General features: G+C 40.9%; 1 protein-coding gene across 1 annotated transcript in view; it reads right to left on the reverse strand.

The window, feature by feature from the left end:
• The window catches only part of LOC139385502 (contactin-5-like), a 535,984-nt gene that overhangs the window by 93,291 nt on the left and 416,791 nt on the right, over window positions 1-25,902 (reverse strand). Inside the window, exons 17-18 of the mRNA XM_071130610.1 lie at window positions 20,446-20,595; window positions 17,420-17,490 (exon numbers count right to left, since the gene is read on the reverse strand). Coding sequence (XP_070986711.1) covers window positions 17,420-17,490; window positions 20,446-20,595 — 221 coding nt within the window. The remainder of the gene's footprint in view (window positions 1-17,419; window positions 17,491-20,445; window positions 20,596-25,902) is intronic.

The raw sequence follows: 25,902 nt of genomic DNA on the forward strand, positions 1-25,902 counted from the left end.
TGAATCCTTCATGCTGGTACTGCTTAATGAATCCTCCATGCCATGCTGGTACTGCTTAATGAATCCTCCATGCTGGTACTGCTTAATGAATCCTTCATGCTGGTACTGCTTAATGATTCCTCCATGCCATGCTGGTACTGCTTAATGAATCATCCATGCTGGTACTGCTTAATGAATCCTCCATGCTGGTACTGCTTAATGAATCCTCCATGCTGGTACTGCTTAATGAATCCTCCATGCTGGTACTGCTTAATGAATCCTCCATGCTGGTACAGCTTAATGAATCCTCCATGCTGGTACTGCTTAATGAATCCTCCATGCTGGTACTGCTTAATGAATCATCCATGCTGGTACTGCTTAAAGAATCCTCCATGCTGGTACTGCTTAATGAATCCTCCATGCTGGTACTGCTTAATGAATCATCCATGCTGGTACTGCTTAATGAATCCTCCATGCTGATACAGCTTAATGAATCCTCCATGCTGGTACTGCTTAATGAATCCTCCATGCTGGTACTGCTTAATGAATCCTCCATGCTGATACAGCTTAATGAATCCTCCATGCTGGTACTGCTTAATGAATCCTCCATGCTGGTACTGCTTAATGAATCCTCCATGCTGGTACTGCTTAATTAATCATCCATGCTGGTACTGCTTCATTAATCCTCCATGCTGGTACTGCTTAATGAATCCTCCATGCTGGTACTGCTTAATGAATCCTCCATGCTGGTACTGCTAAATGAATCCTTCATGCTGGTACTGCTTAATGAATCCTTCACGCTGGTACTGCTTAATGAATCCTCCATGCTGGTACTGCTTAATGAATCCTTCATAATGGTACTGCTTAATGAATCCTCCATGCTGGTACTGCTTAATGAATCTTCCATGCTGGTACTGCTTAATGAATCCTCCATGCTGGTATTGCTTAATGAATCCTCCATGCTGGTACTGCTTAATGAATCCTCCATGCTGGTACTGCTTAAAGAATCCTCCATGCTGGTACAGCTTAATGAATCCTCCATGCTGGTACTGCTTAATGAATCCTCCATGCTGGTACTGCTTAATGAATCCTTCATGCTGGTACTGCTTAATGAATCCTCCATGCTGGTACTGCTTAATGAATCCTCCATGCTGGTACTGCTTAATGAATCCTCCATGCTGGTACTGCTTAATGAATCCTCCATGCTGGTACTGCTTAATAAATCCTTCATGCTGGTACTGCTTAATGAATCCTCCATGCCATGCTGGTACTGCTTAATGAATCCTCCATGCTGGTACTGCTTAATGAATCATCCATGCTGGTACTGCTTAATGAATCCTTCATGCTGGTACTGCTTAATGAATCCTCCATGCCATGGTGGTACTGCTTAATGAATCCTCCATGCTGGTACTGCTTAATGAATCCTCCATGCTGATACAGCTTAATGAATCCTCCATGCTGGTACTGCTTAATGAATCCTCCATGCTGGTACTGCTTAATGAATCCTCCATGCTGGTACTGCTTAATGAATCATCCATGCTGGTACTGCTTCATTAATCCTCCATGCTGGTACTGCTTAATGAATCCTCCATGCTGGTACTGCTTAATGAATCCTCCATGCTGGTACTGCTAAATGAATCCTTCACGCTGGTACTGCTTAATGAATCCTTCACGCTGGTACTGCTTAATGAATCCTCCATGCTGGTACTGCTTAATGAATCCTTCATAATGGTACTGCTTAATGAATCCTCCATGCTGGTACTGCTTAATGAATCTTCCATGCTGGTACTGCTTAATGAATCCTCCATGCTGGTATTGCTTAATGAATCCTTCATGCTGGTACTGCTTAATGAATCCTCCATGCTGGTACTGCTTAAAGAATCCTCCATGCTGGTACAGCTTAATGAATCCTCCATGCTGGTACTGCTTAATGAATCCTCCATGCTGGTACTGCTTAATGAATCCTTCATGCTGGTACTGCTTAATGAATCCTCCATGCTGGTACTGCTTAATGAATCCTCCATGCTGGTACTGCTTAATGAATCCTCCATGCTGGTACTGCTTAATGAATCCTCCATGCTGGTACTGCTTAATAAATCCTTCATGCTGGTACTGCTTAATGAATCCTCCATGCCATGGTGGTACTGCTTAATGAATCCTCCATGCTGGTACTGCTTAATGAATCCTCCACGCTGGTACTGCTTAATGAATCCTCCATGCTGGTACTGCTTAATGAATCCTCCATGCTGGTACTGCTTAATGAATCATCCATGCTGGTACTGCTTAATGAATCATCCATGCTGGTACTGCTTAATGAATCCTCCATGCTGGTACTGCTTAATGAATCCTCCATGCTGGTACTGCTTAATGAATCCTCCATGCTGGTACTGCTTAATGAATCCTCCATGCTGGTACTGCTTAATGAATCCTCCATGCTGGTACTGCTTAATGAATCCTCCATGCTGGTACTGCTTAATGAATCCTCCATGCTGGTACTGCTTAATGAATCCTCCATGCTGGTACTGCTTAATGAATCCTCCATGCTGGTACTGCTTAATGAATCCTTCATGCTGGTACTGCTTAATGAATCCTTCATGCTGGTACTGCTTAATGAATCTTTCATGCTGGTACTGCTTAATGAATCCTTCATGCTGGTACTGTTTAATGAATCTTCCATGCTGGTACTGCTTAATGAATCCTCCATGCTGGTACTGCTTAATGAATCCTTCATGCTGGTACTGCTTAATGAATCCTCCATGCCATGCTGGTACTGCTTAATGAATCATCCATGCTGGTACTGCTTAATGAATCCTTCATGCTGGTACTGCTTAATGAATCCTCCATGCTGGTACTGCTTAATTAATCATCCATGCTGGTACTGCTTAATGAATCCTCCACGCCATGCTGGTACTGCTTAATGAACCCTCCATGCTGGTACTGCTTAATGAATCCTCCATGCTGGTACTGCTTAATGAATCCTCCATGCTGGTACTGCTTAATGAATCCTTCATGCTGGTACTGCTTAATGAATCCTCCATGCTGGTACTGCTTAATGAATCCTCCATGCTGGTACTGCTTAATGAATCCTCCATGCTGGTACTGCTTAATGAATCCTCCACGTTGGTACTGCTTAATGAATCCTCCATGCCATGCTGGTACGGCTTAATGAATCCTCCATGCTGGTACTGCTTAATGAATCCTTCATGCTGGTACAGCTTAATGAATCCTCCATGCTGGTACTGCTTAATGAATCTTCCATGCTGGTACTGCTTAATGAATCCTTCATGCTGGTACTGCTTAATGAATCCTCCATGCTGGTACTGCTTAAAGAATCCTCCATGCTGGTACAGCTTAATGAATCCTCCATGCTGGTACTGCTTAATGAATCCTCCATGCTGGTACTGCTTAATGAATCCTTCATGCTGGTACTGCTTAATGAATCCTCCATGCTGGTACTGCTTAATGAATCCTCCATGCTGGTACTGCTTAATGAATCCTCCATGCTGGTACTGCTTAATGAATCCTCCATGCTGGTACTGCTTAATAAATCCTTCATGCTGGTACTGCTTAATGAATCCTCCATGCCATGGTGGTACTGCTTAATGAATCCTCCATGCTGGTACTGCTTAATGAATCCTCCACGCTGGTACTGCTTAATGAATCCTCCATGCTGGTACTGCTTAATGAATCCTCCATGCTGGTACTGCTTAATGAATCATCCATGCTGGTACTGCTTAATGAATCATCCATGCTGGTACTGCTTAATGAATCCTCCATGCTGGTACTGCTTAATGAATCCTCCATGCTGGTACTGCTTAATGAATCCTCCATGCTGGTACTGCTTAATGAATCCTCCATGCTGGTACTGCTTAATGAATCCTCCATGCTGGTACTGCTTAATGAATCCTCCATGCTGGTACTGCTTAATGAATCCTCCATGCTGGTACTGCTTAATGAATCCTCCATGCTGGTACTGCTTAATGAATCCTCCATGCTGGTACTGCTTAATGAATCCTTCATGCTGGTACTGCTTAATGAATCCTTCATGCTGGTACTGCTTAATGAATCTTTCATGCTGGTACTGCTTAATGAATCCTTCATGCTGGTACTGTTTAATGAATCTTCCATGCTGGTACTGCTTAATGAATCCTCCATGCTGGTACTGCTTAATGAATCCTTCATGCTGGTACTGCTTAATGAATCCTCCATGCCATGCTGGTACTGCTTAATGAATCATCCATGCTGGTACTGCTTAATGAATCCTTCATGCTGGTACTGCTTAATGAATCCTCCATGCTGGTACTGCTTAATTAATCATCCATGCTGGTACTGCTTAATGAATCCTCCACGCCATGCTGGTACTGCTTAATGAACCCTCCATGCTGGTACTGCTTAATGAATCCTCCATGCTGGTACTGCTTAATGAATCCTCCATGCTGGTACTGCTTAATGAATCCTTCATGCTGGTACTGCTTAATGAATCCTCCATGCTGGTACTGCTTAATGAATCCTCCATGCTGGTACTGCTTAATGAATCCTCCATGCTGGTACTGCTTAATGAATCCTCCACGTTGGTACTGCTTAATGAATCCTCCATGCCATGCTGGTACGGCTTAATGAATCCTCCATGCTGGTACTGCTTAATGAATCCTTCATGCTGGTACAGCTTAATGAATCCTCCATGCTGGTACTGCTTAATGAATCTTCCATGCTGGTACTGCTTAATGAATCCTTCACGCTGGTACTGCTTAATGAATCCTTCATGCTGGTACAGCTTAATGAATCATCCATGCTGGTACTGCTTAATGAATCTTCCATGCTGGTACTGCTTAATGAATCCTTCATGCTGGTACAGCTTAATGAATCCTCCATGCTGGTACTGCTTAATGAATCCTCCATGCTGGTACTGCTTAATGAATCCTCCATGCTGGTACTGCTTAATGAATCCTCCATGCTGGTACTGCTTAATGAATCCTTCATGCTGGTACTGCTTAATGAATCCTCCATGCTGGTACTGCTTAATGAATCCTCCATGCTGGTACTGCTTAATGAATCCTCCATGCTGGTACTGCTTAATGAATCCTTCATGCTGGTACTGCTTAATGAATCCTCCATGCTGGTACTGCTTAATGAATCCTCCATATCATGCTGGTACTGCTTAATGAATCTTCCATGCTGGTACTGCTTAATGAATCCTCCATGCTGGTACTGCTTAATGAATCCTTCAGGTTTGTGCCTGATCCAACATTGACAGCAGACAGATGTGAGTACCAGACACGTGATGATCTGTACATCTTGGACACCACTGAAAAGGATAGGCCTTCTCGGAAACCAAAAATAGAAAATGTAAAGAGGAGTGCTGCCATTGTCAGTGCAAAGGTCAGAGCGACCATCAACTGTGTTGAATCAGAGAAACCGAGGTGTTGGTATGCCAAAAGCAAGCTGTCTAAAGAAGAACAGAAAGCAGTCCAACACTTTCGGGATGAGAACATTTTTACATGTGGTTCAGAGCTTTTCCAAGAAGACAATCCATAACACAAGCAGATAGTTGCTTTCAAGGGTATTACTCAGCAATCCCAGTGTCATTCCCAGATGTGTGAGTCCATTGTGTATGTCCAGATGTTCTGGGGGGGAGGGGGGGTTGTGAGGCTCAAACAACAATTCCAAAATGTCCGGCCAATGTACCCAGTGTGTAAGCAAGAAGGAAAGCAGTTCATTACGAGGGCTCCAATAGATCTTATAAATAAACAAACATCCTAGAGACCAGAATAACCAACAAATGACAGGACGAAACAGACCGTGCTGTTGAACAGTAAGAAGCAGCAAGTGATTGTGCTATTGCCTCTGACCACAGAACATTGGCCCTCATTTCCATTTCCAGACGATTCTACATTATACTTCCCATTATTTAATTTATCATGGTTACAACAATGTTGTAACATTTTAAAGAAAAATTGTGTAGGTTTTCTCATGGAATCATATAACTCTTGAAGCTCACATTAGGTCTAGAACCTGCAGAAGTGTCTAGGACAATGTGGTAAAGTACTGTTAATCCTTAACCACTTAATTATTATTATTATGACATTTTTCTTTTCACTCGCTTGCCTCACTTTTCTGGTGTGAAAATTAATTAAACAGTGAATCAATTTTGTCTGGCATTAGCACTTGCACTGTGAAACAGCACTTACCTATTAGTTTGCAAATATCCTCTGCTATTTATTGTACATTTTTAGATGCGATATGCTTTATGACTGCTGCAAGATGAATTGCCTCTTCGAGGATATTCAAGTTTTCTGAATCGGATTATCAATATTTGCACGTTTCCACTGCCATTTCTTGCATTATAAAGGATTTGTCAGCAATTATCAAATTGTCAGCTGTCGTGATGTATTAAAAACAACTGTGAATGGAAACGTGGTTAGAGACAGTTAGAGACAGCTGTACTTCATAGACCTGTATAATGAACTTCATAGACCTGCATAATGAACTTCATAGACCTGCATAATGAACTTCATAGACCTGTATAACGTACTTCATAGACCTGTATAATGTACTTCATAGACCTGCATAATGAACTTCATAGACCTGCATAATGTACTTCATAGACCTGCATAATGTACTTCATAGACCTGCATAATGAACTTCATAGACCTGTATAATGAACTTCATACACCTGTATAATGTACTTCATAGACCTGCATAATGAACTTCATAGACCTGCATAATGTACTTCATAATGAACTTCATAGACCTGCTTAATGAACTTCATAGACCTGTAAAATGTACTTCATAGACCTGCATAATGTACTTCATAGACCTGCATAATGAACTTCATAATGAACTTCATAGACCTGCATAATGCACTTCATAGACCTGCATAATGAACTTCATAGACCTGTATAATGAACTTCATAGACCTGTATAATGAACTTCATAGACCTGCATAATGAACTTCACAGACCTGTATAATGAACTTCATAGACCTGTATAATGTACTTCATAGACCTGCTTAATGAACTTCATAGACCTGCATAATGAACTTCATAGACCTGTATAATGAACTTCATAGACCTGTATAATGTACTTCATAGACCTGCATAATGTACTTCATAGACCTATACAATGTACTTCATAGATCTGTATAATGAACTTCATAGACCTGCATAATGAACTTCATAGACCTGTATAATGAACTTCATAGACCTGTATAATGTACTTCATAGATCTGTATAATGTACTTCATAGACCTGTATAATGTACTTCATAGACCTATACAATGTACTTCATAGATCTGTATAATGTACTTCATAGACCTGTATAATGTAGTTCATAGACCTGCATAATGAACTTCATAGACCTGCATAATGTACTTCATAGACCTGCATAATGTACTTCATAGACCTGCATAATGAACTTCATACACCTGTATAATGAACTTTATAGACCTGTATAATGTACTTGATAGACCTGCATAATGAACTTCATAGACCTGCATAACGTACTTCATAGACCTGTATAATGTACTTCAAAATGAACTTCATAGACCTGCTTAATGAACTTCATAGACCTGTATAATGAACTTCATAGACATACAGAATGTACTTCATAGACCTACATAATGTACTTCATAGACCTGTATAATGTACTTCATAATGTACTTGATAGAAATGCATAATGGACTTCATAGACCTGCATAATGTACTTCATAGACCTGTATAATGAACTTCATAGACCTGTATAATGTACTTCATAGACCTGCATAATGAACTTCATAGACCTGCATAACGTACTTCATAGACCTGCATAATGTACTTCATAGACCTGTATAATGAACTTCATACACCTGTATAATGTACTTCATAGACCTGCATAATGAACTTCATAGACCTGTATAATGAACTTCATAGACCTGCATAATGTACTTCATAGACCTGCATAATGAACTTCATAGACCTGTATAATGAACTTCATACACCTGTATAATGTACTTCATAGACCTGCATAATGAACTTCATAGACCTGTATAATGAACTTCATAGACCTGTATAATGTACTTCATAGATCTGTATAATGTACTTCATAGACCTGTATAATGTACTTCATAGACCTGTATAATGTAGTTCATAGACCTGCATAATGAACTTCATAGACCTGCATAATGTACTTCATAGACCTGCATAATGTACTTCATAGACCTGCATAATGAACTTCATAGACCTGTATAATGAACTTCATAGACCTGTATAATGTACTTCATAGACCTGTATAATGTACTTGATAGACCTGCATAATGAACTTCATAGACCTGCATAACGTACTTCATAGACCTGTATAATGTACTTCAAAATGAACTTCATAGACCTGCTTAATGAACTTCATAGACCTGTATAATGAACTTCATAGACATACAGAATGTACTTCATAGACCTACATAATGTGCTTCATAGACCTGTATAATGTACTTCATAATGTACTTGATAGAAATGCATAATGGACTTCATAGACCTGCATAATGTACTTCATAGACCTATATAACGTACTTCATAGACCTGCATAATGAACTTCATAGACCTGTATAATGAACTTCATAGACCTGTATAATGTACTTCATAGACCTGCATAATGAACTTCCTAGACCTGCATAACGTACTTCATAGACCTGCATAATGTACTTCATAATGAACTTCATAGACCTGCTTAATGAACTTCATAGACCTGTAAAATGTACTTCATAGACCTGCATAATGTACTTCATAGACCTGCATAATGAACTTCATAATGAACTTCATAGACCTGCATTATGAACTTCATAGACCTGTAAAATGAACTTCATAGACCTGTATAATGTACTTCATAGACCTGCATAATGAACTTCATAATGAACTTCATAGACCTGCATAATGAACATAGACCTGTATAATGAACTTCATAGACCTGTATAATGTACTTCATAGACCTGCATAATGAACTTCATAATGAACTTCATAGACCTGCATAATGAACTTCATAGACCTGCATAATGAACTTCATAGACCTGTATAATGAACTTCATAGACCTGCATAATGAACTTCATAGACCTGCATAATGAACTTCACAGACCTGTATAATGAACTTCATAGACCTGTATAATGTACTTCATAGACCTTCATAATGAACTTCATAGACCTGCATAATGAACTTCATAGACCGGTATAATGAACTTCATAGACCTGCATAATGAACTTCATAGACCTGTGTAACGTACTTCATAGACCTGTATAACGTACATCATAATGTACTTCATAGACCTGTATAATGTACTTCATAATGTACTTGATAGAAATGCATAATGGACTTCATAGACCTGCATAATGTACTTCATAGACCTGTATAATGTACTTCATAGACCTACATAATGTACTTCATAGACCTGTATAATGTACATCATAATGTACTTCATAGACCTGTATAATGTACTTCATAATGTACTTGATAGAAATGCATAATGGACTTCATAGACCTGCATAATGTACTTCATAGACCTGTATAATGTACTTCATAGACCTACATAATGTACTTCATAGACCTGCATAATGTACTTCATAGACCTGTATAATGAACTTCATAGACCTACATAATGTACTTCATAGACCTGCATAATGTACTTCATAGACCTGTATAATGTACTTCATAGACCTACATAATGTACTTCATAGACCTGTATAATGTACTTCATAGAACTGCATAGCATACCTGTATACTGTACTTCAGAATGTACTTGATAGACCTGCATTATGGACTTCATAGACCTGCATAATGTACTTCATAGACCTGTATAATGTACTTCATAGAACTGCATAATATACTTCATAGATCTGCTAAATGTACTTCATAATGTACTTCATAGACCTGCATAATGAACTTCATAGACCTGCATAATGTACTTCATAGACCTGCATAATGAACTTCATAGACCTGCATAATGTACTTCATAGACCTGCATAACGTACTTCACAGACCTGCATAATGTACTTCATAGACCTGTATAATGTACTTCATAGACCTGCATAATGAACTTCATAGACCTGTAAAATCTACTTCATAGACCTGCATAATGTACTTCATAGACCTGCAAAATGTACTTCCTAGACCTGCATAATGTACTTCATAGACCTGCATAATGAACTTCAGAGACCTGTATAATGAACTTCATAGACCTACAGAATGTACTTCATAGACCTACATAATGTACTTCATAGACCTGTATAGTGTACATCATAATGTACTTCATAGACCTGTATAATGTACTTCATAATGTACTTGATAGAAATGCATAATGGACTTCATAGACCTGCATAATGTACTTCATAGACCTGCATAATGTACTTCATAATGTACTTCATAGACCTGCATAATGAACTTCATAGACCTGCATAATGTACTTCATAGACCTGCATAACGTACTTCACAGACCTGCATAATGTACTTCATAGACCTGTATAATGTAGTTCATAGACCTGCATAATATACTCCATAGACCTGCATAATGAACTTCATAGACCTGCATAATGTACTTCATAGACCTGTATAATGAACTTCATAGACCTGCATAATGAACTTCATAGACCTGTATAACGAACTTCATAGACCTGCATAATGTACTTCATAGACCTGCATAATGAACTTCATAGACCTGTATAATGTACTTCATAATGTACTTCATAGACCTGCATAATGTACTTCATAGACCTGTATAATGTACTTCATAATGTACTTCATAGACCTGTATAATGTACTTCATAAGAATAGCCATCACTGACAACATCTGTTCCCTCACTCCACACTTACCTTCAACTGCCCTCATTTCATGTCCTACAGCTTTGTTCACTTGACAATGCCTCATTTCCTCACACAATCACAAAAATGTGTCCCAAATGGCACACTAATTCCTATATAGTGCACTACTTTTAAAAATGACTTGGTTAAAATTAGACCACTATATAGTGAATAGGGTTCCATTTCAGACGCAGCCTATCTCTATCCCCATCTCTATCCCCACTACTCTTCAGATAGAGCCAAAGGTGCTCTCTCGGCTGACAAACATTCCACCCTAATATAGCGGTAACATGGAGGGAGATTGATGAAGGGAAAGCAGATGTTCCTAAACATCCCTGCATGGCTTTATGGGGGATTGGATGGAGACAAAGTTAATAATCATTACTCCTCTCTATGGAGACCACGACCTCATAATCATTCATTCTGCTGCAGATAAGACATAAAACACAGGCACAACACACTATCTAAAAACAAACAAAAACACAGGCACAACACACTATCTAAAAACAAACAAAAACACAGTCACCACACACACTAACTAAAAACAAACAAAAACACAGGCACAACACACACTATCTAAAAACAAACAAAAACACAGTCTGCAAACAACAATACAGTCAAACAGATGTCGACAAACATCTAACAGCTTCCAATAATGTTCGTAACAAGTCCTCAGAAACATCACTTACTTACTTGATAGGACATAGTCTGGTCTGAGATGATACCAAATATTACCATATCACTTTTCACTAAATAACAGCTAAATATCAACCCGAAACTGACTAATGTATTAACCAAATCCCTACTGACCATTACTTTGTATACAACGAGGGGAAAAACAACTGTACATTGAACCATAGATTAATCTAATCAATGATTATTTATGAACGCTTTTCCAAAGCATTTAACATAGTAAAAGGAGGACATACCGTAGCAACTGTTTTGATAAGCCATTAAGCCATACAGTATGGCAGAAGCATATATTATGATGGATTGACATTCATATGCAATCTGTTGTGAGGTTATTCTTAGGTACTGTATGTTGCTGTGTCCTTGAGGATATCAGATCACCATATTCTCCAATACAGTGTCATTACAGTATATCTTCCCCTGGAGAAAGAAGCCTTACACTCCTCATTCATAATGAGTGGGACTGACTGTAAACGAATGCTCATTAACCACACATTACATAAGATCACACGTGTAGGAGGTACATACACTCCTTAGACACACTCATTCCTGACATGCTTAGGAACCAACACGCATCGTCCATCAACTACACTTAATGAAGTTGAAATATCTGACAAGAATTCCCCAGCAACGGTGAGAGGTACCTAATGAATGACACACAGAGCCCTTTACATGATTATCAGTCTCCAGTCCTCTCCATCACACTGGGGTTTCTGGACTGAAGTTTAACAGTGTAAATTCATCTGGGAGCAGCCAGAGCCAAAACTGTAATTTAGAGATATGGTGGTTCTGAGAGAATGCCGCTGACAACCGCGTTGGGACACTGAGGCAAATCATACTCTTATCAAACCACTTTTTTTCAATGTCTCAATAGACTTTAGAGTAGAGTAAAAAGTCAGCCCGCAGTAGCTTCAAGATGTGAGTACCAGTAGCTTCAGGATGTGGGTACCAGTAGCTTCAGGATGTGGGTACCAGTAGCTTCAGGATGTGGGTACCAGTAGCTTCAGGATGTGGGTACCAGTAACTTCAAGATGTGAGTACCAGTAGCTTCAGGATGTGAGTACCAGTAGCTTCAGGATGTGGGTACCAGTAGCTTCAGGATGTGGGTACCAGTAACTTCAAGTTGTGTGTACCAGTAGCTTCAGGATGTGGGTACCAGTAGCTTCAGGATGTGAGTATCAGTAGCTTCAGGATGTGGGTACCAGTAGCTTCAGGATGTGGGTACCAGTAGCTTCAGGAATGTGGGTACCAGTAGCTTCAGGATGTGGGTACCAGTAGCTTCAGGATGCGGGTACCAGTAGCTTCAGAATGTGGGTACCAGTAGCTTCAGGATGCGGGTATCAGTAGCTTCAGGATGCGGGTATCAGTAGCTTCAGAATGCGGGTACCAGTAGCTTCAGGATGTGGGTACCAGTAGCTTCAGGATGTGGGTCCCATAGCTTCAGGATCGGGGTACCAGTAGCTTCAGAATGCGGGTACCAGTAGCTTCAGAATGCGGGTACCAGTAGCTTCAGGATGCGGGTACCAGTAGCTTCAGGATGTGGGTACCAGTAACTTCAACATGTGGGTACCAGTAACTTCAGCATGTGGGTACCAGTAGCTTCAGCATGTGGGTAACAGTAGCTTCAGAATGTGGGTACCAGTAGCTTCAGAATGTAGGGTATCTGTCACTTTAGGATGTAGGTATCAGTAGCTTTAGGATGTAGGCATCAGTAGCTTTAGGATGTAGGTATCAGTAGCTTCAAGATGTAGGTATGTATGTTTGCTTTCTTGTCACTTAGAGCCGTATTTGGACTTGAGACCTATGCACTTAACTCACATTTATACCTCCTGTTAACATGAATTAATGATTTAGGTGAGTTGTACACACTTATCTCATCTCTGAATCAGGCACATGGGGTTTGAGATAATCGCCTTACAGTGGATTGTGAAAGTATTCACCCCCCTTGGCGTTTTTCCTATTTTGTTGCATTTCAACCTGTAATTTAAATTGATTTCATGTAATGGACAAAAATTTCAAAATTGGTGAAGCATAACACCACTTTTTTTTTAAAGTGGTGCATGCATATCTGTTCACCCCCTTTGCCATGAAAGCACTAATTAAGATCTGGTGCAACCAATTACCTTCAGAAGTCCTATTAATTCAATAAAACTGATATTTTTGACCATCAAGGAAAATACTATGTTTGGCACAAAAGCAACACCTCTCATCACCCTGAGGACATCACCAGTTTTTCATTGGCAGGGAGTGGGAAACTGGTCAGAATTGAAGGAATGATGGATGGTGCTAAATACAGGGAAATTCTTGAGGGAAGCCCATTTCAGTCTTCCAGAGATTTGAGACTGGGACGGAGGTTCACCTTCCAGCAGGACAATGACCCTAAGCATACTGCTAAAGTAACACTTGAGTGGTTTAAGGGGAAACATTTAAATGTCTTGAAATAGCCTAGTCAAAGCCCAGACCTCAATCCAATTGAGAATCTGTGGTATGATTTAAAGATTGCTGTACACCAGCGGAACCCATCCAACTTGAAGGAGCTGGAGCAGTTTTGCCTTGAAGAATGGGGAAAAAAATCCCAGTGACTAGATGTGCCAAGCTTATAGAGACATGCCTCACCAGACACTTGCAACTGTAATTGCTGAAAAATAGTGGCTCTACAAAGTATTGACTTTGGGGGGGTGAATAGATATGTGTGCTCAAGTTGTTTTTTTGTTGTATTATTTCTTGTTTGTTTCACAATAACAAATATTTTGCATCTTCAAAGTAGTAGGCATGTTGTGTAAATCAAATGATACAAACCTCCCAAAATCAATTTCAATTCCAGGTTGTAAGGCACCAAAATAGGAAAAATGTCATGGCGGTGAAAACTTTCGCAAGCCCCTGTAAATGAAGATGATACAGACTTACTGTATACTCAGATGGCCCCTTCCCGAATTTTGTGTTAAATGCTCTACAACAAATCTTTCTTAGTGTCCAACAAGCTTTCTCTGCCCTTAACCTTGGTCGGAACACCTCCAAAACGAAGGTAATGTGGTTTGGTAAGAAGAACGCCCCTCTCCCCACAGGTGTGATTACTACCTCTGAGGGTTCAGAGGTTGAGGTAGTTACCTCATACAAGTACTTGGGAGTATGGTAGGACGATACACTGTGATTCTCTCAGCACATATCAAAGCTGCAGGCTAAAGTTAAATCTAGACTTGGTTTCCTCTATCGTAATCACTCCTCTTTCACTCCAGCTTCCAAACTAACCCTGATTCAGATGACCATCCTACCCATGCTAGATTAGGGAGATGTAATTTATAGACCGGTAGGTAAGGGTGCTCTCGAGTGGCTAGATGTTCTTTAGCATTCAGCCATCAGATTTGCCACCAGTGCTCCTTATAGGATACATCACTGCACTTAATACTGTTCTGTAAACTGGTCATCTCTGTATACCCGTCGCAAAACTCACTGGTTTATGCTTATTTATAAAACCCTCTTAGGCCTCACTCCTCCCTATCTGAGATATCTACTGCAGCCCTCATCCTCCAAATACAACACCCGTTCTGCCAGTCACATTCTGTTAAAGGTCCCCAAAGTGAACACTTCCCTGGGTCGCTCCTCTTTTCAGTTCGCTGCAGCAAGCGACTGGAACGAGCTGCAACAAACTCAAACTGGACAGTTTTATCTCAATTTGTTCATTCAAAGACTCAATCATGGACACTCTTACTGACAGTTGTGGCTGCTTTGCGTGATATAATGTTGTCTCTACCTTCTTGCCCTTTGTGCTGTTGTCTGTGCACAATACTGTTTGTACAATGTTGTGTTGCTACCATGTTGTGCTGCTGCCATGTTGTGTTGCTACCAAGTTGTTGCCATGTTGTGTTGCTGCCATGCTGTGTTGTTGTCTTAGGTCTCTCTTTATGTAGTGTTGTGTTTCTTGTTGTGATGTGTGTTTTGTCCTATATTTAATTTATGTTTAATCCCAGCCCCCGTCCCCACAGGAGGCCTTTTGCCTTTTGGTAGGCCGTCATTGTAACTGTCTAGTTAAATAAAGGTTAAATATTTTTTTTTTACAAATGAGCTAACTGATTGCATATCCACTTTATAGGAATTCATAGAATATTAAAAAAATATAGAACCTAGCATCTAATTTGGATCAAACTGTTTTCTAACAATGAAATAGGAATCCAAAGAAAGGGTAAAAAGCCTTCCACGGACCCCAACAACGAATACAAAGTATCAGTTCTCTAGGTCTAACAGTACGGAGGTGCTTCTTGGAGTATTATTTCTTCATCCTGTATTCTCCGTGAAATTGGTGATGTTTTTTCCCTGTTCAGAGAAATGAGTCATTGAAGTTTTTAGGTAGAGTTGAAGTCGGAAGATAACATACACCTAAGCAAAATATATTTAAACTCAGTTGTTCACAATTTTTGATATTTAATCCTAGTAGAAATTCCCTGTCTTAGATCAGTTAGGATCACCACTTTATTTTAAGAATGTGAAATGTCAGAATATTAGTAGAGAGAATGATTTATTTAATATTTTATTGCTTTCATCACATTCCCAGTGGGTAAGACGTTTACATATACTCAATTAGTATTTGTTAGCATAGCCTTTAAATTGTTTAACTTGGGTCAAACGTTTCGGGTAGCCTTCGACAAGCTTCCCACAACAAGTTGGGTGAATTTTGGCCCATTTCTCCTGACAGAGCTGGTGTAACTGAGTCAGGTTTGTAGGCCTTCTTGCTCGCACATGCTTTTTCAGTTCTGCCCACAAATTTTCTATAGGATTGAAGTCAGGGCTTTGTGTTGGCCACTCGAAATACCTTGACTTTGTTGTCCTTAAGCCATTTTGCTACAACTTTGGAAGTTTGCTTGGGGTCATTGTCCATTTGGAAGACCCATTTGCGACCAAGCTTTAAATGTCTTGAGATGTTGCTTCAATATATCCAGATAATTTTCTTCCCTCATGATGCCATCTATTTTGTAAAGTGCCCCAGTCCCTCCTGCAGCAAAGTACCCCCACAACATGATGCTGCCGCCCCAGTGCTTCACGGTTAGGATGGTGTTATTCAGCTTGCAAGCCTGCCCTTTTAATTGTTTCAACAGACCAGAGGACATTTCTCCAAAAAGTACGATTTTTGTCCCCATGTGAAGTTGCAAACCGTAGTCTGGCTTTTTTATGGCGGTTTTGGAGCAGTGGCTTCTTCCTTGCTGAGCGGCCTTTCAGGTTACGTCGATATAGGACTTGTTTTACTGTGGATATAGATACTTTTATACCGGTTTCCTCCAGCAGCTTCACAAGGTCCTTTGCTGTTGTTCTGGGATTGATTTGCACTTTTCGCACCAAAGTACGTTCATCTCTAGGAGACAGAGCGCGTCTCCTTCCTGAGCGGTATGACAGCTGTGTGGTCCCATGGTGTTTATACTTGCGTACTATTGTTTGTACAGATGAACGTGGTACCTTCAGGCGTTTGGAAATTGCTTCCAAGGATGAACCAGACTTGTGGAGATCTACAATTTTTTTCTGGGGTCTTGGCTGATTTCTTTTGATTTTCCCATGTTGTCAAGCAAAGAGGCACTGCGTTTGAAGATAGGCCATGAAATACATCCACAGGTACACGCTGCCTATCAGAAGCTTCTAAAGCCATTACATCATTTTCTGGAATTTTCCAAGCTGTTTAAAGGCACAGTCAATTTAGTGTATGTAAACGTCTAACCCACTGGAATTGTGATACAGTGAATTATAAGTGAAATAATCTGTCTGTAAACAATGGTTGGAAAAATGACTTGTGTCATGCACAAAGTAGATGTCCTAACCGACTTGCCAAAACTATAGTTTGTTAAAAAGAAATGTGTGGAGTGGTGGAAAAACAAGTTTTAATGACTCCATCCTAAGTGTATATGAACTTCTGACTTCAACTGTATACTGTATGTCCCATCCTACATTTACCTCCCAGGAGATGACCAGTTCATGCCTGCGGCCGTTCCCTCCACTGACGTTAGCTGGGACCACCGAGGGGACTGCAGGACAGAACAATAACACATATATTAATTATGCGAGAAATAGCGGTGTAAACGCATTTATGAGCAAATATGAATATAATAACCATCAAAGCAAAGTAAACTTGGAGTCACGCGATGACGTGGTGTGTGGTCCTCCCACTACGACACGGGAAACCATGCAGTTTATTAAGCCACACATGAAGTAAATTATGATGAACTTCACAGGGTGGTGAAAGTGCACTGGGATCTTTTACAATAAATATCGAGGGTCTTATTCTGGTGACATGATCATCGATGCTTGACTACCGTTTGACACACACAACAAAACCATAAATAACCATATAGACAAAAACAATACAAAATTTGCAAACATTTCCACAAACATTTCCACAAACATTTCCGCATTTCCACAATGCAAACATTTCCACAAACATGAATGACATCACACTTGCTCTGTTTTTGTCTAAGTATGTTTTTGTTTGTTCAAACAGGTGCCATTAATACAGGTAACGAGTGGACAGAGGAACCTCTTAAATAAGAAGTTACAGGTCTGTGAGAGCCAGAAATCTTGCTTGTTTGTAGGTGACCAAATACTTATTTTCCACCATCATTTGCTAAAAAATCCTACAATGTGATTTCCTGGATTTTTTTTTCTCATCTTGTCTGTCATAGTTGAAGTGTACCTATGATGAAAATTACAGGCCTCTCTCAACTTTTTAAGTGGGAGAACTTGCACAATTGGTGGCTGACTAAATACTTTTTTGCTCCACTGTATATACATCAGTATGTAGACACCCCTTCAAAATATACTATATATACAGCAGTATGAGGACACCCCTTCATATACTATATATACAGCAGTATGAGGACACCTCTTCATACACTATATATACAGCAGTATGAGGACACCTCTTCATACACTATATATACAGCAGTATGAGGACACCTCTTCATACACTATATATACAGCAGTATGAGGACACCTATTCATCCACTATATATACAGCAGTATGAGGACACCTCTTCATACACTATATATACAGCAGTACGAGGACACCCCTTCATATACTATATATACAGCAGTATGTGGACACCCCTTCACAATATACAGCAGCATGTGATCACCATTTCAAATGAGTAGATTTGGATTTTCAGGCACACCCATTGCTGACAGGTGTATCAAACCAAGCACACAGCCATGCCATCGCCATAGACAAATATTGTCACTAGAATGGCCCGTACTGAAGTGCTGAGTGACTTTCAACGTTTCAAACAAGTCAGTTAGTCAAATTGACTTTCAACGTTTCAAACAAGTCAGTTAGTCAAATTGACTTTCAACGTTTCAAACAAGTCAGTTAGTCAAATTGACTTTCAACGTTTCAAACAAGTCAGTTAGTCAAATTGACTTTCAACGTTTCAAACAAGTTAGTTAGTCAAATTGACTTTCAACGCCACCTTTCCAACAAGTCAGTTAGTCAAATTGACTTTCAACGTTTCAAACAAGTCAGTTAGTCAAATTGACTTTCAACGTTTCAAACAAGTCAGTTAGTCAAATTGACTTTCAACGTTTCAAACAAGTCAGTTAGTCAAATTGACTTTCAACGTTTCAAACAAGTCAGTAAGTCAAATTGACTTTCAACGTTTCATACAAGTCAGTTAGTCAAATTGACTTTCAACGTTTCAAACAAGTCAAATTGACTTTCAACGCCAGCTTTCCAACAAGTTAGTTAGTCAAATTTCGCCCTGCTAGAGCTGCCCCCCAGGCAACTGTAAGTGCTGTTATTGTGAAGTGGAAATGTCTTGGAGCAACAACGGCTCTGCCACAAAGTGGTAGGCTACAGAACGGGACCGCAGAGTGCCGAAGCGCGTACCGTAAAAAGCGTCTGTCCTCGGTTGTAACACTCCCTACCGAGTTCCAAACTGCCTCTGGAAGCAAAGTCAGCACAATAACGGTTTCTCGGGAGCTTCATGAAATGGGTTTCCATGTTCAAGCTTTAGCACACAAACCTACGATCACCATGTGCAATGCCAAGTATCGGCTGGAGTGGTGTAAAGCTCGCCGCCATTGACCTCTGGAGCAGTGGAAACGCGTTCTCTGGAGTGATGAACCACACTTCATAAACTGACAGTCCGACGGATTAATCTGGGTTTCATGCATAGGGCCAACTGTAAAGTTTGGTGGAGGAAGAATAATGTCTGGGGCTGTTTTTCATGGTTCGGGATAGGCCCCTTAGTTCCAGTGAAGGGAAATCTTCACACGACAGCAATAAATTAAATGTATTTATAAATCCCTTTTTATATCAGCTGATGTCACAACATGCTATACAGAAACCCAGCCTAAAACTCCAAACAGCAAGCAATGCAATGACATTCTAGACAATTCTGTGCTTCCAACTTTGTGCAACAGCTTGGGGAAGTCCTTTTCCTGTTTCCACATGACAATACCCCCAGGGCACAAGGCGAGGTCCATACAGAAATGGTTTGTCCAGATCAGTGTGGAAGAACTTGACTGGCCTGCACAGAGCCCTGAACTCAACCCCATCAAACACCTTTGGGATGAATTGGAACGCTGACTGCGAGCCAGGCCTAATCGCCCAACATCAGTGCCCGACCTCACTAATGGTCTTGTGGCTGAATGGAAGCAAGTCCCCTCAGCAATGTTCCAACATCTAGTGGAAAGGCTTCCCATAAGAGTGGAGGCTGTTATAGCAGCAAAGGTGGGACCAGCTCCATATTAATGCCCATGGTTTTGGAATGAAGTGTATGTAGTGTAGTATGTAGTGTATGTAGTGTGTAGTGTATATTCTATATTGTAGTGTATATGTAGTGTATATTCTATATTGTTGTCATTATGTATGTAGCCTTCTTTAAGGGGATCATTAGGATACCGTTGAGTGTAAGAAGGTAGTTTTAGTGGGAGTTTAGTGGGAGTTAGGAAACACACACACACGGACACACAGACCGAGGAGTTACCTGCTTCTTTAGTCCGGACCCCTCTGGATGGGGCACTGGGGTCTCCTGTCCCGATAGCGTTACTGGCCACCACCCTGAACTCATAGTCCACCCAGGGGTTGAGCTCCACAGCCATGGCTGACTCCATGTCCCCTGTCACTGGCTCTGGGTCTGGAGAGGACAGAGGGAGAGGGGAGATATAGATATACAGAATAGATATAGATATACAGACTAGATATAGAAAAACAGAATAGATATAGATATACAGAATATATATAGATATAGAGAATAGATATAGATATAGATAGAGAATAGATATAGATATACAGAATAGATATAGATATACAGAATAGATATACATATACAAAATTGATATAGATATACAGAATAGATATAGATATACAGAATAGATATACATATACAAAATTGATATAGATATACAAAATAGATATAGATATAGAGAATAGATATAGATATAGATAGAGAATAGATATAGATATACAGAATAGATATAGATATACAGAATAGATATAGATATACAGAATAGATATACAGATACAGTTTACCTTAGCCAAATACATTTAAACTCAGTTGTTCACAATTCCTGATATTTAATCCTAGTAAAAATTCACTGTTTTAGGTCAGGTAGGATCACCACTTTATTTAAGAATGCGAAATGTCAGAATATTAATAGAGAGAATAATTTATTTCAGCTTTTATTGCTTTCATCACATTCCCAGTGGGTCAGAAGTTTACATACACTCAATTTGCATCAAGCTTTAAATTCCTGACTGATGTCTTGAGATGTTGCTTCAAAGATGCAGAGAATTTTCTTCCCTCATGATGCCATCTATTTTGCAAAGTGCCCCAGTCCCTCCTGAAGCAAAGCACCCCCACAACATGATGCTGCCACCCCCATGCTTCACGGTTGGGATGGTGTTATTCGGCTTGCAAGCCTCCCCCTTTTATTTGTTTCAACAGACCAGAGGACATTTCTCCAAAAAGTACGATCTTTGTCTATTCCCCCTCGGGAAACTGAAAAGATTTGGCATGGGTCCTCAGATCCTCAAAAGGTTCCACAGCTGCACCATCGAGAGCATGGTTACATCACTGCCTGGTATGCTCGGCCTCCGACAGCAAGGCACCACAGAGGGTAGTGGGAACGGCCCAGTACATCACTGGGGCCAAGCTTCCTGCCATCCAGGACCTCTATACCAGGCGGTGTCAGAGGAAGGCCCTAAAAATGGTAAAAGACTCCAGCCACCCAAGTCATAGACTGTTCTCTCTGCTACAGCATGGCAATTTGTACCGGAGCACCAAGTCTAGGTCCAATAGGCTTCTAAACAGCTTCGACCCACAAGCCATAAGACTCCTGAACATCTAGTCAAATGGCTACCCAGACTATTTGCAGTGCCCCCCCACCCCCTCTTCACACCACTGCTACTCTCTGTTGTCATCTATGTCAATTTATTAACTCTACCTACATGTACATACAACTCTATTCAACATCAAGTAACTGACAAGCAGTAAAATTAGATTATTTTTTTTTTTTGCAATTTGTTACAGTGTTTGGCAGCAGAGAAGTGGAAGGAAAGGGGGCCAAAGGAAGTGTTGGCATTGGGGATGACCAGTGAAATATACCTGCTGGAGCGCGTGCTGCTCCAGCAGGGTGTTGCTATGGTGACCAGTGAGCTGAAATAAGGCGGGGCTTTACCTAGCATAGACGTACAGATGACCTGGAGTCAGTGGGTTTGGCGACGAATATGTAGTGAGGGCCAGCCAACGAGAGCATACAGGTTGCAGTTGTGGGTAGTATATGGGGCTTTGGTGCCAAAATGAATGAAACTGTGATAGACTACATCCAGTTTGCTGAGTAGAGTGTTGGAGGCTATTTTGTCAATTACATCGCCAAAGTCAAGGATCGGTAGGATAGTCAGTTTTACAAGGGTATGTTTGGCAGCATGAGTGAAGGATGCTTTGTTGTGAAATAGGAAGCCAATTCTAGATTTAATTTTGGATTGGACATGCTTAATGTGAGTCTGGAAGGAGAGTTTACAGTCTAACCAGACACCTAGGTATTTGTAGTTCTCCACATATTCTAAGTCAGAACAGTCCAGAGTAGTGATGCTCGTTGGCGGGAGGGTGCGGGTAGCAATAGGTTGAAGAGCATGCACTTAGTTTTACTAGCATTTAAAAGCAGTTGGTGGCAACGGAAGGAGTGTTGTATGGCATTGAAGCTTGTTTGGATATTTGTTAACCCAGTGTCCAAAGAAGGGCCAGATGTATGCAGAATGGTGTCGTCTGCGTAGAGGTGGATCAGAGAATCACCAGCAGCAAGAGCAACATTTTTATTTATTTTACCTTTATCTAACTAGGCTAGTCAGTTAAGAACAAATTCATATTTTCAATGAAAGCCTGTTCAGGGGCAGAACAACAGATTTGTACCTTGTCAGCTCAGGGGTTTGAACTTGCAACCTTCCGGTTATTAGTCCAACGCTCTAACCACTAGGCTACCCTGCCGACATCATTACTATATACAGAGAAAAGAATCGGCCCGAGAATTGAACCCTGTGGCACCCCATAGAGACTGCCAGAGGTCTGAAACAGGAACTCCGATTTGACACACTGAAGTCAATCTGAGAAGTAGTTGGTGAACCAGACGAGGCAGTCATTTGAGTCTGCCAATAAGAATGTGGTGATTGACAGAGTTGAAAGCCTTAGCCAGGTCGATGAAGATGGCTGCACAGTACTGTCTTTTATCGATGGCAGTTATGATATCGCTTAGGACCTTGAGCGTGGCTGAGGTGCACCCATGAACAGCTCGATAGCATACTGGAGAAGGTACGGTGGGATTCGAAATAGTTGGTGATCTGTTTTTTTGCTTTCCAATCTTTGGGGATCTCAGACGATACTAAAGAGAAGTTGAACAGACTGGTAATAGGGTTTGAAACAATTTTGGTGGATCATTTTAGAAAGAGAGGGTCCATATGTAGGGTTCCAGATTTTGTAGCTCTTTCAGAACATCAGTTGTCTGGATTTGGGTGAAGGAGAAGCGGGGGGGGGGTGCTTGGGCAAGTTGCTGCAGGGGTGGCTGAGATGTTGGCCAGGGTAGAGGTAGCCAGGTGGAAAGCTTAGCCAGCCGTAGAAAAATGCTTATTGAAATGATTGATTATTGTAGATTTATGCTGCCCAGTGCAGTGGGCAGCTGGGAGGAGGTGCTCTTATTCTCCATGGACTATACAGTGTCCCAATGCTTTTTGGAATTAGTGTTACAGGATGCACATTTCTGTTTGAAAAAGCTAGCCTAAGCTTTCCTAACTGACTTGCATATCACGGGGGCAATTTGATGCTAATGCAGAATGCCACAGGATGTTTTTGTGCTGGTTAAGGGCAGTCAAGTCTGGGGTGAGCCAAGGACAGATTCCTTAGTTCTACATTTTTTTAAATGGGGCATGCTTATTTAAGATGGTGAGGAAAACACTTTTAAAGAGCAACCAGGCATCCTCTACTGATGGGATGAGGTCAGGATTGGTTGGTCAGGATGATATCTAAGAAGGTGCCCATGGTTACGGATTTAGGGTTGTACCTGGTTGGTTCCTTTATAATTTGTGTGAGATTGAGGGCATCTAGTTTAGATTGTAGGATGGCCGGGGTGTTAAGCATGTCCCAGTTTAGGTCACCTAACAGTACGAAGTCTGAAGATATATGGGGGGTGGCAGTCAATTCACATATGGTGTCCAGGGCACAGCTGGGGGCTGAGGGGGGGTCTATAACAAGCAGCAACGGTGAGAGACTTATTTATAGAAAGGTGTATTTTTAAAAGTACAAGCTTGAATTGTTTGGGCACAGAACTGGATAGTTTGACAGAATTCTGCAGGTTATCTCTGCAGTAGATTGTTTATTTATTTTCCCTTTTGTACTTTAACCATTTGCACATCGTTACAACACTGTATATATATACATACGCGAATCTGACCATCAACCCACGTAAGATAAAACCGCGACTCGTCAGTGAAGAGCACTTTTTGCCAGTCCTGGCTGGTCCAGAGACGGTGGGTGTGTGCCCATAGGCGACGTTGTTACCGGTTATGTCTGGTGAGGACCTTCCTACAACAGGCCTACAAGCCCTCAGTCCAGCCTCTCTCAGCCTATTGCGGACAGTCTGAGCACTGATGGAGGAATTGTGCTTTCCTTGTGTAACTCAGGCAGTTGTTGTTGCTATCCTGTACCTGTCCCACAGGTGTGATGTTCGGATGTACCGATCCTGTGCAGGTGTTGTTACATGTGGTCTGCCACTGCGAGGACGATCAGCTGTACGTCCTATCTCCCTGTAGGGCTGTCTTAGGCATCTCACAGTACGGGCATTGCAATTTATTACCCTGGCCACATCTGTAGTCCTCATGCCTCCTTGCAGCATGGCTAAGGCATGTTCACGCAGATGAGCAGGTACCCTGGGCATCTTTATTTTGGTGTTTTTCAGAGTCAGTAGGAAGGCCTCTTTAGTGTCCTAAGTTTTCATAACTTTGACCTTAATTGCCTTTCGTCTGTAAGCTGTTAGTGTCTTTAACGACCGTTCCACAGGTGCATGTTCATTCATTGTTTATGGTTCATTGAACAAGCATGGGAAACAGTGTTTAAACCCTTTACAATGAAGATCTGTGAAGTTATTTGGATTTTTACGAATTGTCTTTGAAAGACAGGGTCCTGAAAAAAAGGATGTTTCTTTCTTTGCTGAGTTTACAATTACATCTTGGTACATTTAATGTAACCTCTTACATTAAATGTACTACCAGCATATCTACTTCCTCCCATTCCCCATGTCTTCAGATAACTGCCCAGAACTATGTTCTTATCAAGTCTCCCATTCCCCATGTCTTCAGATAACTGCCCAGAACTCTGTTCTTATCAAGTCTCCCATTCCCCATGTCTTCAGATCACTGCCCAGAACTCTGTTCTTATCAAGTCTCCCATTCCCCATGTCTTCAGATAACTGCCCAGAACTCTGTTCTTATCAAGTCTCCCATTCCCCATGTCTTCAGATCACTGCCCAGAACTCTGTTCTTATCAAGTCTCCCATTCCCCATGTCTTCAGATAACTGCCCAGAACTCTGTTCTTATCAAGTCTCCCATTCCCCATGTCTTCAGATAACTGCCCAGAACTTTGTTCTTATCAAGTCTCCCATTCCCCATGTCTTCAGATCACTGTTCTTATTAAGTCTCCCATTCCCCATGTCTTCAGATCACTGCCCAGAACTACTGTCGCTGTGTTCTTATCATTAACACCAGGGCACTCTGTCAAGCTGACTGCTCTTCAAACACTTGCTGTTAACTCTGTTTGAAGGAAGAAGTACAATGTGTCCCAAATGACATCCTATCACCCATATAGTACACTGCTTTAAAACCAGAACCCTAAGGGTCTGATCAAAAGTTGTGCAGTATATTAGGGAATAGGGTTCCGTGTGTAATTCAACCCTACAG

The sequence above is a fragment of the Oncorhynchus clarkii genome, chromosome 27 (genome assembly GCF_045791955.1).
Source record: "Oncorhynchus clarkii lewisi isolate Uvic-CL-2024 chromosome 27, UVic_Ocla_1.0, whole genome shotgun sequence".
NCBI classification, from domain to species: domain Eukaryota; kingdom Metazoa; phylum Chordata; class Actinopteri; order Salmoniformes; family Salmonidae; genus Oncorhynchus; species Oncorhynchus clarkii.